We start from the raw sequence: 13,175 nt of genomic DNA, 5'->3' as shown, positions 1-13,175 counted from the left end.
TGTCTTGGTCCATTCACCCACGATCAACTTTTCAGATTGATTTTTTAATTAGATTAAGTGTGTTTTACTCAAATGAAAGTTGTTTGGAAGACCAATTGGACGTGTTAAAATCTATACGTCCTTATGAAAAAAATATTATTAGACGTTCTTTACATTACGTCAAATAAGTGCGTTGAGGATGCATTTGGAGAGTTTTGGTTTGAAATGAGCTTAGATGTGATGGATTTCATCCAATCACAGATGGTTAATGTCAGGGCTGTACAAACACAGATCACGGTGTATGACAGGTACACAAACAATTCGTTGATGGCAAATGATAATGTACTCGCCTAACAGAATAAAATGGGGACATTTTTATACGAGTTATTTTTGCTGCTTCTTAATGGAAGGCCTTGAACATACAACGTTTAAAGAAAAAAAAAACTTAATTTAGTATGTCATCTTTGCGAATGGCTTATATTTCAGGCAGGAATTACAACAGAGAGAGAACAAATGGATACCATAAAAAGGGCAGAGCTGGTAAAACAGACCAGGGAAAACGAGCCGGGAGCCAAAGGCACCTCAGATTGACGCGGCTGGCTACGTACGGTGCGAAAGAAGTCCCACATACATCCACGCGTACAAGCACAGACGAGAGTGCAATAGAGACGAGACGTATTTAGACAAGATGTTCTGTACAAGATAGCAAATACAGACGAAGACGGAGTAAATATGACAACGAACATGATGCGTATACAAACAAGCTGGGAATAATAGACGAGAGAGTATAAAAGAGACGAGATTTAGACCGGATGTTTGCGAGATAGGAAGTACAAATGAGATAAATAGGAATTGTCGTCCCGAATCGTGACAGTTCACTCGGTTGCACTTGAGAATCCCAACCGCGGAGCGTCTGTATGCCGCGGTTGCGCGGCAGACCAAACCCCCAGCAGCAGGAAGTACGCGCGAGTCGTTCGGAACAAACGTGTCTGTACAAGCGAGGTAAGAAGAAAAATCTTCGATTCCCGACTTGTGATTGTGACGACAAATGGGTGACGAGGCACCGCATTGCCGTTGGAGTTGCAGCGTCGCTCCGTTGCTCTCCGACGGCGACGGCTCTCTCTCTCACCGATTCACCGAGGCACACCGGAGCGAATCCCAGCACCGGGAACGATGGCTCATGCCGTGCCGGCGCGCTCTCTCGCAGAAAAGCCTGCCGGCCGTGCGCTACCTGGCGCAGAACCCGCAAGCGCCGACCCAGGCGGTCCTGCAGGTCAACGCGGTCGGGACCCCGACGACCTCGACCGGCGCCGCGCGACCCCTGGGAGCGCAGACGCACGCGGCGCAGGCACCGCTACACACGGTACGGAGGTGGTGAAGTGGTGGTGGTGGCATTGATGTGTTGGCAGTAGTGGTGGTATGGCTGTATGTATGTGTATGTTTGACTTCTTTCGCACCTTACTTCGTCAAATCGTGTTAATCGGAGGTGCGGGGGAACGACAGCTAAGCATGAACATCCGTGTTGAAGAAATTCGTTTTTAATTTAAATTTAAAAGTGCATAGTTCCAGTGGCTTTCTAATGTCGAGGGGAAGAGGGTTCCAGACAGCCACAGAAGCGCATCTAAAAGCGCACGATGCAGTCCACCGTCTTTGTTCGATGGTTAGGCTGGTGATGATCCTGTTGATGGTCGTGGTGGTAGCGATGGTAGTCGTGTCATAGTGACGGAGAGGATTGTGATCTTCGTGATGGTGGTGGTAAATATTCTGAAATTGACGGTAAAATTAAGTCACTGATGTTTAGTTTATTTTGTTTAACCAGGTGGGAACTCAAGAAACGAGCGTTAGGGCAATTATTGCTATAATATAAATATCATTCGAATTCTTCAAATATGGCAAATTTGGACCCTGACGCCAACACGATAGGTCACTCTTGCTAATGCCATCGGGGGCATCCGTAACATCCACTGGGGAGCAGACCGCATGCAGAAGCATTATTACTTTGGATACTACACCCGCAAGAATAAGCAGGGCGGCCGCTGGATTTGAACCGTGAACCTCTGCAACAATCGGCGAACGTGCTCCAGCTAGGCCATGTCACGAGCCGTGGTGATGGTGGTGTTGGTGGCGGCACCGGCAATTGTGGGGAGAGCTCACGGCCGCTGTGTCCGTGTTGATATGCTTGCGTTGATACGTTTGTGTTTTGCTAATCGTGGTGCTGTCGGCACTTGCGGCAGTGATGGGGATTACGATGGCGCTGATGGCGGCGGTGGCTGCAGCGATTCTGGTGCTCCCGTTGTTTCGTGTAGTCAAATGCGCGTCAAGAATCAACGGCGATATTTTCGCATTGCTCTGCTGTATCTATCCTGTCTCTGGCATTTAAAACGAATTTGCTGGTTTACTAATAGATGCCTATTGACAGAATTTTCCCCAGTGATCTCATTATCTTAACAAGGGTGTAATGCGGTGTGTGTGTGTGTGAGCATGTGTGTACGTGAGTGTTAGGCATGTGTATGGGTGTTTGTATGTGTACGTGTGGCGGTGCGATTAGCGCTTCGCTTCGCTACGAACCCGGCGGCCCGAGTTTGATTCCCGCTCATGGCCAACACCAGTGACGAAAATCTGAACCTGTCCTGGGCCTCCCCTAGGTCGACTCGGCCTCAGATGAGTCCCTGGTGCGGTGTGCGAGGCCACCGACGTCCTCGTGTGCCGTGCTGGCCTTCGTAGGTGCTCGCTTAACGGCGCTTGCCCCTTGACCGTCTGTTAAGGCTCTACGGGGGATGGGGGGGATCTTTTGTCTTTGTGTTGTAGGTTCTGACGACGCAGCATGCGGGTGGAGTGAAGCAGATTGTGCTGCAGTCGCAGGCTCGCGGCAGCACACACATCAAGCCCGGTGAGCAATGCACTCGGCGACCTACGATTCACCCCACGATCCATCGATCCATCGATCGGTGATCGTAAACTGCACAGGGACTTCCGGCGGGCGGCGCGGATATCTGGTGAACGAGTCGTCAAAGCGTCCTCAACAAACGTCGTGAACAAGTGTCGCCAGCACTCGCTCGCTTGCCGGCCTGGACTACGTTAGCTCATTCCTCATCCGTTTGATGTCCTTACACGGGCTATCTGAACTCGATCTAACCTTGCTATGCTGCCACTTCCATGGAACAGAAGAAGATTGGTTCGCTCGTGTGGTTTGGCTCGATGCGCGATGCTCCTTCACTCGTTGAATGTCTGCCTTCCGACGAGGCGCCTAACGATCGATTGAAAATAATTTGGCGACTTTTTGTTCAAATGATTTCTCACCTCCACGGTACCTGAGATGACCTATGGTTTACGCAAATTGCACCCGAATTTTGCATTTGTGGCAATGGAGATGGCAGAGGGCAGTGCAACAACATCCACCGTTGTACCATACTCGTATGGTTCCTCTTCTATGCTCCCCGCCGCCACCAACTCGCGTCGACCAGCAGGGTGAAGCATGGTCATATTATAACAAGCCCACGGTCCACACAGATGCGGAGAGGCTCTCACCTAGCAGTGGATAAACAAAGTGGTTGCACATGCTGTTAAAGTCCAACTCTGTCCCGTAGAGTCACACGCGTTTCGGTTGCCATATTATATCCCTAAAGTGGACCTTTAGGCTCTTCCAAAGTGTTTACTTGGTCCCGTTGACCCTTTTCCGATGACGTGTACGTCATCAGTTTTTCTTCCGACTTCCGTTGCAATTGCGTACGTTTACGGCAGCGACACGGATTCAATTCCAAATGGAATCGAAATCGATTCCGAAAGGAATTTGAAGTAAAGGGCCATACGGGGTGGGCCGTGGGGCACAGTTTGGCATCGGCTGTCATGGAAGTGCGGTGGTCGTGTCGCTACGGTTCTCTGCGGTGAGTACGGTCCTACGGTCTTTAAAAAACAGCGGTGCTGTGCCTCGAAATAAAATGAAAGCCGAGCCGCCCTCTTTGCGCGTTTCTGAGATTCGGCAGTGAATGGAACAAACACCCTGCAACTTGCGGACGTCATCGGAACGGCAAAGGGTTAACAGCCCGCGGTGCTGACGCGGTACCCGTGTTTGACCCCGTTGCAACCCCTCTGCCCCCGTCCCCCACCAGGCACGGTGGTCAAGGCTCAGGGCCCTGCTCTCATCAGGCCACCCCCCACAGGCGTGCCGGGAGCCACCGGGCTGCAGGCATCGGCGAGCCAGAAGGGGAAGATGAAGGATCCAGGGGGCGGCACTTTCAAGTACGGGGACCCTAACGCGCACACACATGCACGCACGCACACACACGCACACACACGCACACACGCACGCACACACGCACGCACATGCACGCACTCTCGCGCGCGCACACGCACATGCATGCACGCACACACACACATGAATCAGCATGCCTTCTCGGAATCTGAATTTTATTTCAGTTGGTGAGGCCCCCCATTGAGCCAAGCAGCTCTGTTACACGGACGACCGCAGCTCTAGACCGTCGCCAGTGGCAGCAGTTGCGAGGCATTGCAGTTACATAGAGTTGCATGGAGATCTGTAGAGTTAAATGGAGAACCATGGCGTTTCATGGACATTCATAGTTACATTGGGGCTCGTGAGATCACAGCCCAAGACCGTCAGCAGTGGCGGAAGCGACAGGACATTGCAGGGTAGCAATATGCAAAGTATCCAGAGCACAGACACGTCGCAATAATCATTGCACGTAGCAACAATCACCGTGGCAGGACCCGCCGGCAAGAGTCGCGAGGCTTTGGCGAGCCCTTCCCCCTGGGTAAGCAAGTTGCGAGTCTCCCCTTCTCTATCCCCGTCCCTTGCTCCCCCTCCCTCGCCAGGGACGATGACGACATCAACGACGTCGCCTCCATGGCGGGCGTGAACATCAACGAGGAGAGCGCGCGCATCGCGGCCACGGGCTCCGACACGGTGGGGACGCAGATCCGTTCGTGCCGTGACGAGGCCTTCTTGTCGGCAGGGCCCCTCCAGCGCCGCCTGCTCGACATTGGTGAGAAGGCGGCACAAGCAAGCGGACGCACAAAGACAAAGTTCCCTCTCTGTACAGCATTAAGAGACTATCGGGGCAAGTGCCGTTAGCGAGCGGCACCTGTGAAGGCCGCCACGGCTTACACAAAGGGATGGGGTGGCCAGCACCACACCCTAATGGTGATGTTTGCACGGGTACTCGACCCAGGACTGGTTCAGATAATCGTCACTGGTGTTGTCCCTAGTAGCGATGTTTACACATCGCACCAGGTACTCATTTGAGGCTGAGTCGACCTAGTGGAGTCCCAGGACCGGTTAAGATAATTCATCGTCACCGGTGTTGGCCGTGAGCGGGAATCGAACTTGTGTCGCCAGGTTCGTATCGCAGCGCGCTAACCGCTACACTACCACTCCCCATGGACACAGAGACGCATGGCCATGTGCAAGTCGCATCGACTCGCCCAACCGGTAGCACGCCTCTAGCAAGCGAAGCTCCGTTAAGATCGACCGATTGGACTAGCGGGTGCGGTCGTGGTGATGGCGGGCTGGTGACTGGCAGTCGTGGTGGAGGTGGTAGTAGAATTTGTGGTTATGATCTTAATTATTCAGCTGGTACTGATGGTGGTGGTAATGATTGGCCCGTTAGCGGTTGTGACACGGCAGCAGGGTGAGGCGTCGTGCGTTAGCGAGCACCCGTTTTGGCCATTGTCGCCCGACGTGTGATTGCCGGGCAGTGGTGGGGTCGGCACGGAACACCTGGAAATTGTCGTCTAACCGGTGCTGGTGGTGAGGGCAGAGCTCCCAGGTACAGTAAAACCTTGGATTGCGAGCATAATTCGTTCCGGAAACGTGTTTGTAATCCTAAGCACTCGTATATCAAAGCACTCGTAGATCAGTTGTGATCACGTGACGCTGGGCAGACAAAGCGTGTACACGTACTACTCGTATTGCAAGACCTCGCTCGTTTATCAAATTAATATTTATTTAAAAATGTTGCTCGTCTTGCAAAACACTCGCAGACCAAATTACTCGCAATCCAAGGTTTTACTGTATTTCGGTATACTCTGGTGGCAATTCCACATTCTTTTGACAGGATCCAGGCTGTGCGTTAAGTGACGAATGTTGAGTTACCACTAGATGGTGCAGTCTCACCATGTAGAGCTCACTTTCTCTACCCCTGGAAAATGATGAAGACGATTGGCTTTGGGCGTGTGTTGGTGGCCGTGCTGGTTGTGATGAAAATTGTGGTGGTTGTAGTGATAATGTTTGTATTGGTGGTGGTGATAATGAAGATATGGGTGATGGTGGTGGTAATTGACTGGAGATCGTTGTGGTAATTGGGCTGCTGTCTGTCAGTGGTGATGGTGGTAATGATGATGAAGTTTATGTTTATGATTCTGGTAGCAATGGTGAATTGGGATGGTAATGGTAGTGATATTGATCATGGTGATGTGGTTCTGCATACAGGGAGTTGTGTCAATTAGATTGTCTCTGATTGAGCTAATTTATAGGATGTGCGTGCATGTACGTGTGGTGTGTACGCGTGTGTGTACCTGTGTGGTGTGTATGGTGTGTGTGCGGTGTGTACGCGTGCATGTACGTGTGTGGTGTGTGTGCGGTGTGTACGCGTGCATGTACGTGTGTGGTGTGTGTGCGGTGTGTACGCGTGCGTGTACCTGTGTGGTGTGTGTGCGGTGTGTACGCGTGCGTGTACGTATGTGATGTGTGTACGGTGTGTACGCCTGCGTGTACCTGTGTGGTGTGTGTGCGGTGTGTACGTGTGCGTGTACCTGTGTGGTGTGTATGGTGTGTGTGCGGTGTGTACGCGTGCGTGTACCTGTGTGGTGTCCGTGGTGTGTGTGCGGTGTGTACGCGTGCATGTACCGGTGGTGTGTATGCGGTGTGTACGTGTCAGGCCGGCGGTACGGCGTGACGGAGGTGCCTGCGGACGTGGTGGGGTTAGTGTCGCACGCGGCGCAGGAGAGGCTCAAGAACCTGGTGGAGAGGCTGAGCGTCATCGCACAGCACCGCACGGAGACGTACAGGGTGAGTGCACCGCACCCAGACGATCGATGTGCACTGAACTGCCCAGCTCCCGTATTCGCCCACACACTCGCCGTCGAACTCACTCGTCCTCTCACCCGCATACTCCTCGCCTGTGCAATCCCCCCCTCCCCTACTCTCCCGCACGCACGCTCGCCCCCCGCCCGTTCGCCCGCAGGACTCGGACGACTCGGAGCAGATGAGCGACGTGAGGTCTCAGCTCAGGTTCTTCGAGCAGCTTGACCGCCTGGAGAAGCAGCGCAAGGACGAGCAGGAGCGCGAGATTCTACTCAGGGCGGCCAAGGTTGTTGCTCTCATGATGTTGGCACGGAGAGATGTGGGGCGTGGGGTCTGGATACGAGAGTAAAACCTCTCTAGCTCGCTCTCACCAAGCCGAATTCTAGTAAGACAGAATTTGGGGTGAGCCTGAAAGCATACCACGAAAGAAACGATAAGGAGATCAACCAAAAGGCTACGACCGGAACACTGCACGACAGAGGGTGTGCGTATGTGTGCGAGCAATTCTAAAGCTGCGTTGTTGCTTATCCTTTGTATGCAGTCGGGTGAACCCGTGCCCTTGGATGCCACAGGCTCTGCGAGGGCATTCTCTCCTGCGCGTGCTCTCTCTCTCTGTCTGTGATACTTGACCAGAGTCAATGAGGAATCCTTTTTCATATATATATGAAGTTTCGCTGACTGGCACGCGGGCAGACAAGTTGCGTGGTGGTGACATCACCCACAACCCACAGCGTTGAGGCGGCTTCGTGCGTCACCCTGACATAACTCTCTACTCCGGCCACAGATACCGCACAAATGCGCGGGCAGCTGTAGATTTATATATATATTTTTTCAGGGCGGTGTTATTGACACACCTGTTCCATATATATTATTATACTGGGGGTTGTTCGGGGGCGCCTATGGCGCCCCCTCACAACCATTTACGGCCTTCGGCCTGGAAAGTCACGATAAAAAATTGCACACGAACGACGCATTCACGCAAGCACCCGATGCTCCGTTTTGAAGTAAAAAATTTTTACATCTTTTAATTGTATTATGTTTTGAATTGGATAATTGTATTTCTTCATTAAAAGCTTACATCATTTTTACATCTGGAAGACTTCATTGAAAACGCCATTTCGTGTGAATTTTCTCTCGTCGTTAAGTAGATGGCCTTGCTGGGGGTTCGGTTCGATGCGGACTTTCACCTGTTTGGGATTGCGGGATCGAGACAAGGCGGCACGGAGCTGCTGGCCGTGCGAGTAGACCACCGTCTGCAGATCGATTCCAACGTAATCGAACGTCTGTCCCTGCGCCTCCGTCGTTCATGCAGGGGGCGCGTAGGTTTGCAGCGCCCCCTGCATGAAAGCGACGGAAAATGCAGCGTTCATCACAGATCGATAAAGTTGTGTGCTTATATACGTGTGTAAAGTGTGTGTGAAACGTCCAACCACTCGGGCCGTCAGGCGCTCACTACGCCGATGACCCAAGCTGATGCCGACCACTGCTCTCTGACCCAGGAGCGGTCCTGGCATCAGGCCTACGGGGTCAAGGTCGGGGTCAAGGTCGGGGTCGTTTGAACGTCGAGGTCACGCAAGGCGACGTCGACTTCGGTGACAGGGCCCCCCCCGGCCAATGTAACCCCGGCTGTCGCTTGCACACAACGCTGGGTCTCTCATCCTGGTGCTCCGTCTCTGTCTGTCTGTGTCCCTCTCTCTGTCTCTCCCTCTCTGTCTGCAGAGTCGGTCTCGACAAGAGGACCCAGAACAAGCCCGGCTCAAGCAGAAAGCAAAAGAGGTATAAAGATCCCCCGTGTAGCCTTAACAGACTTTAGGGGCAAGTGCTGTTAGCGAGCACCTATTTGAAGGCTGGGGTGGGGTGGTCACCACCACGCCCAGAGTGACCGGACACGATTCGCACGCATGAGGGGGCAACACTCCCATCCCATACAGAAGGGGACGGGTGATCCTCGTCCGCAATTGTCCGCGCCGCGTTCTCCTGGCGAGCCATGGTACGGCACCGTGATGATGCCCACGGGATGATCCACCAACCCTCGCCGCCAGCGGCTGGCTTACAATCTACCGCCGTCCGGCCCGAGGTCGCGGCGATCGCAGCGCGACGGTGGCGGCTTTCAACGAGTGAACGACACCACCGGATTTCGATTTAAAGCTTTCGTGACTGCAGGGATTCATCTTCTTGGTTCTTTCGGTAAAGTCACTTGACTTTACCGAAAGAACCAAGAAGATGAATCACCACCAGACTCGCACAAATGACCCCCCCCCCCCGCCTCCTGACCCGTCCGTCTTTCTCTCTCTCCCTCCCCTCCCTCGCCCATAGATGCAGCAAGCGGAGCTGGCTCAGATGCGCCAGCGAGAAGCGAACCTGACGGCGCTCGCGGCAATCGGGCCACGCAAGAAGCGGAAACTCGACTCGCCAGGGCCGGGCACGCCGGGGGAGGTGGGGGGAGCGTGCAACTCGCACCGTCACGCGTGTACAAAGACAAAAGATCCCCCCCAGGGAGCCTTAACAGGCTGTTGGGGCAAGTGCTGTGGTCAGCACCCTGCCCGGCACCCTTTGTCACCCGGCCAGTGCTGATGTTTACTCATCGCACCGGGTACTCGTTTGAGTCGACCTATGGCAGGCGCAGGACAGGTTCAGAAATTCGTCACTGACTTTGACCGTGAGCGGGAATGGAACCGGATTTCTATAGCCCCGCGAGCTAAATGATACGCCAAACCTCCCCACTGTAGTACACACAACAACAACAACAACCACTAAGGTTTACACCATTGGAACCTCATTTGCCAGTTAAAAATATGCTGATTGTTTTTTTACCCTTCTATCTGGCAACAAAACTGACACCTTTTTTTACAAGGAGTCATGTTTACATAGACCACAATACCTGCAGTCATAATGCAAACAAAAAACATAACTCTGGTAATGTGCACTGTTCTTGAAGTTGATTGGTCCACACCTGAGACAGCTTTCCTTAGAGCCTAGTCTCACATGGGTTGGACCAGATGACGCCAAAAGGCGCACAACTCAAAGACAATGCACCATCAGAGTATGAGAGCTCGGGGTAAGCATTTACACCATTGGAACCTCATTTGCCAGTAAAAAATATGATAATTGGAATCAACTTCAAGGACAGTGCACATTATTAGAATTATGTTTTTTGTTTGCATTATGACTGCAGGTATTGTGGTCTATGTAAACATGACTCCTTGTAAAAAAGGTGTCAGTTTTATTGCCAGATAGAAGGGTAAAAGACCAATTATCAACCACTAAGGTGTCAGTGACTTCACAGTGCTTGTGCCAGGCTGTGTGTGAACTTTAGTGCCACTGAAGTGTCGGAACGCCTGCTGGCGGGAGGTCACGGGACAGACCCAGGTGCCGTGGGTTGACGCACTGAGATGACTGGCCGATGCACCACCTGTGCTCCCTACTAAACGCAGACGCGTACACACGCGCGCAAATAATTGTACACATGCAACAACAACAACCGCCATTCACCACTATGTGGCGGTGACGTCACCACGGCACTTGTGCCAGGCTATGTACCACTGTAAGGCCACGTGAAGTGTAGAACGCCCGCCGGCAGGAGATCAAGGGACAGACCCAGGTGTCGTGAGATGACACACTGAGGTGGCTGGCAAGATGCACCGCCTGTGCCCCCTACAACACACTGCACTTGAGAAACCCAGTTTATTCAGCTGAAATCCGGATTCGAACTCGGGATCTCAGCGGTCGGTGCCAGCTCACAGGCTCCAATCGGAGTCAATCTCCACGCCTTCCGTACCGCCATCTCTGCTCGCGGGGGTCTCGGTGACCCGGCATTCATCTTCGCCATTTGACCTCACCGCGATCGCTGCCAACCTTCAGTAGCGCAGCCCACTGCCTAGTTCCACGTTCGTGCGTTGGCCTCGCAGCGTTCGTACAAGGCGAACCTGCAGGAGGCAGTGCAGAATCGGTTGGGTGGATTTGTCGTGAGGTGAGGGTTCAGTTTGACCCTACAAAACCATCGCAGTGGGTGTTTTCCCCCCCTCCCCCCCCGGAAACTCATTTCCTTACCCACGCATACCAAAAGTAAATATTAAAGCTTTAAAACTCTATTTTGTTGAAGCATTCGTTGGCAAATGCACTGCAAACCCGGCGATCCCTGAGTTGGATTTACTGGCCACGGCTTGGGTCATCGGCGAGTGGAATCTTAACGGGTCCTGGGCTCCTCCTGACTTTGGCAGCCCGCACTGAGACCGGCGTGGTGAGGTATGGTCAAACGACTCCCACGGAGCCACACGGCCGTGGGGAAGCCTTAATCCAGCAGTGGATCGGCTCGGGGGTCTCCTCGTGGGCGAGGCATTACGTCTCGTACCGACGCGCCGTCGCTTCGGAGCGATCCGCACGGTCGCGGCGTACGCACGCTACATGCGGCGGCGGTGGCGGTGGTGGCGGTGGTGGTGGCGGTGGGGACACGAGAGTGATATTTTACCTCCGTCTCTCCAGGCCGGGGGTGGGGGGCCCGGCGCTTCGTCTTCCGGCGGCACCGGCGCGGCGGGAGGCAGCGGCGGGGGGGCGGCGGAGGCCGTCGCGGGGCCCGGTGGCGGTGGTGGTGGTGGCGGCGGCGGTGGCGGCGGGGTGCCGGGCACGCCGACGAGACCGTCGCAGCGAGCGCGCTTCACCAGGGTCAACCTGCGCGACCTCGTCTTCTTGCTGGAACAAGATCGCGAGACGGCGCACTCGCGCGTGCTGTACCGCGCGCAGCTCAAGTGACGCTCGCTTTACGTCTCGGGCCGCCGACGAGGGCGAGGGGGGGGGGGGGCACAGAGAGACAGAGAGATCGGAGGCGCCGAGATCGGCCGAGTGCACCCCGCCCCCCCCCCCCCCCCCCCCCGACGCCACCGAAGGTGGAATGGTGCGCCCCGGGTGCTGGAATCTAACCGGGTCTACCTCCCGGTTTGGCGGGGACCGGACCGGGCCGCGGTCGGTGTTTTGGGCCCTTCCTCTCCGCTTGGAGCGGAAGTTTGACTTGCACGGCGGCGGGCGGCTTGCGAGGATGACGGTGGCCGACGTGCAACGTCGCCTTGGCTCAAGGAGAGAGAGAGAGAGCGGACGGACGCCAGTTCCTCGCACTGGTCAACCCGGGACCGCACCGACACATGGAACGCGACTCGTCGACCAACCGAATTGACTGACCGACCGACCGCTCTTGCGAGAGAGCGAATGACCGACTTGCCGACCAAACGAATGACCGACAGAGCGACTCGCCCCCCCCCCCCCCCCCGCCAACCGTTTGACCCACATGACCCATCGAACGAACGACCAGCCGACCGAACTAACAAACGACCGACAAATGACCGAACAACGACCAGACACCCCCCCCCCCCCCACTAACCGATCGACCGCGAGACGCCAAATTGAGGCAGCTCGCAAGAAACGCGGTTCTTACCGAAGGGCTCCCTTCCGTACACACGTAGCCGCCCCCCTCACCCCACAGAACCAATGAATGGTGGCGAGGGTGGAGAAAGGGGGACCTTGCCTTTAACCGCAACCCCCGAGTCACCGCCATCCGCGCCCCACCCCCCCTCCCCACCGCCTACCAGCACCCCTCCGACGCTATAATCGCGCGCGGTCAACACGTCGCGAGGTTTTTTTTTAATCGCCAGAGGTCTTGTTTGTTTGTGCGTGCGTGCGTGCACGCGTGTCCATCTGGTGCGGCGTTTGTGTGTGTTTTTTTATTTTTTACACGCACCGTGTCGTGTCGCTCGCGGCGTCGAGACTCGTGTCCACGACCTGCAGAGGGACAGGAAATGAAAAACAATTGCACTTGACCTGTGTGTGTGTGTGCCGTCAGGAAAAAAAGAGGGCTCGTTCTTGTGTAGTAAGAGGGCCCCCCCCTTACGCCCCCTTCACTGCCCGCGCGTGCGTGCGTTGTACATTGTGTGTATGTGTGTGTGTAAATACGAGGCGAGGACTTTAATACATGTGGTGTTTATAAATGAGAATTTGAGAAGTGGTATTTTAATAGAACTTTGAACCAGCGGCACGCGAACTGAGAAGTCGGGAGTACGAGATATATATACGAGTCTTGTATGCATTTTATAAGAAAAAAATATCCTAATAACTAAGATTCTTTATTTTCAATAATTTTTTGCTCTAAAGTAAATATTGTCTACATTTA

General features: G+C 54.2%; 1 protein-coding gene across 1 annotated transcript in view; it reads left to right on the top strand.

Moving 5' to 3' along the window:
* LOC144946660 (transcription initiation factor TFIID subunit 4-like) overlaps positions 1-13,175 on the top strand; it is a 26,229-nt gene extending 13,054 nt beyond the window's left edge. Inside the window, exons 6-14 of the mRNA XM_078875730.1 lie at positions 1,187-1,342; positions 2,788-2,869; positions 4,089-4,218; positions 4,810-4,979; positions 6,873-7,003; positions 7,179-7,304; positions 8,738-8,794; positions 9,335-9,454; positions 11,501-13,175. Of these exons, the coding sequence (XP_078731856.1) occupies positions 1,187-1,342; positions 2,788-2,869; positions 4,089-4,218; positions 4,810-4,979; positions 6,873-7,003; positions 7,179-7,304; positions 8,738-8,794; positions 9,335-9,454; positions 11,501-11,767 (1,239 nt within the window). The 3' untranslated portion in view covers positions 11,768-13,175. The remainder of the gene's footprint in view (positions 1-1,186; positions 1,343-2,787; positions 2,870-4,088; positions 4,219-4,809; positions 4,980-6,872; positions 7,004-7,178; positions 7,305-8,737; positions 8,795-9,334; positions 9,455-11,500) is intronic.

This window comes from Lampetra fluviatilis, chromosome 42 (genome assembly GCF_964198595.1).
Source record: "Lampetra fluviatilis chromosome 42, kcLamFluv1.1, whole genome shotgun sequence".
NCBI classification, from domain to species: Eukaryota; Metazoa; Chordata; class Hyperoartia; order Petromyzontiformes; family Petromyzontidae; genus Lampetra; species Lampetra fluviatilis.
Note: the sequence above shows the minus strand (reverse complement) of the source record. Positions and strands in the feature narration are given on the sequence as shown.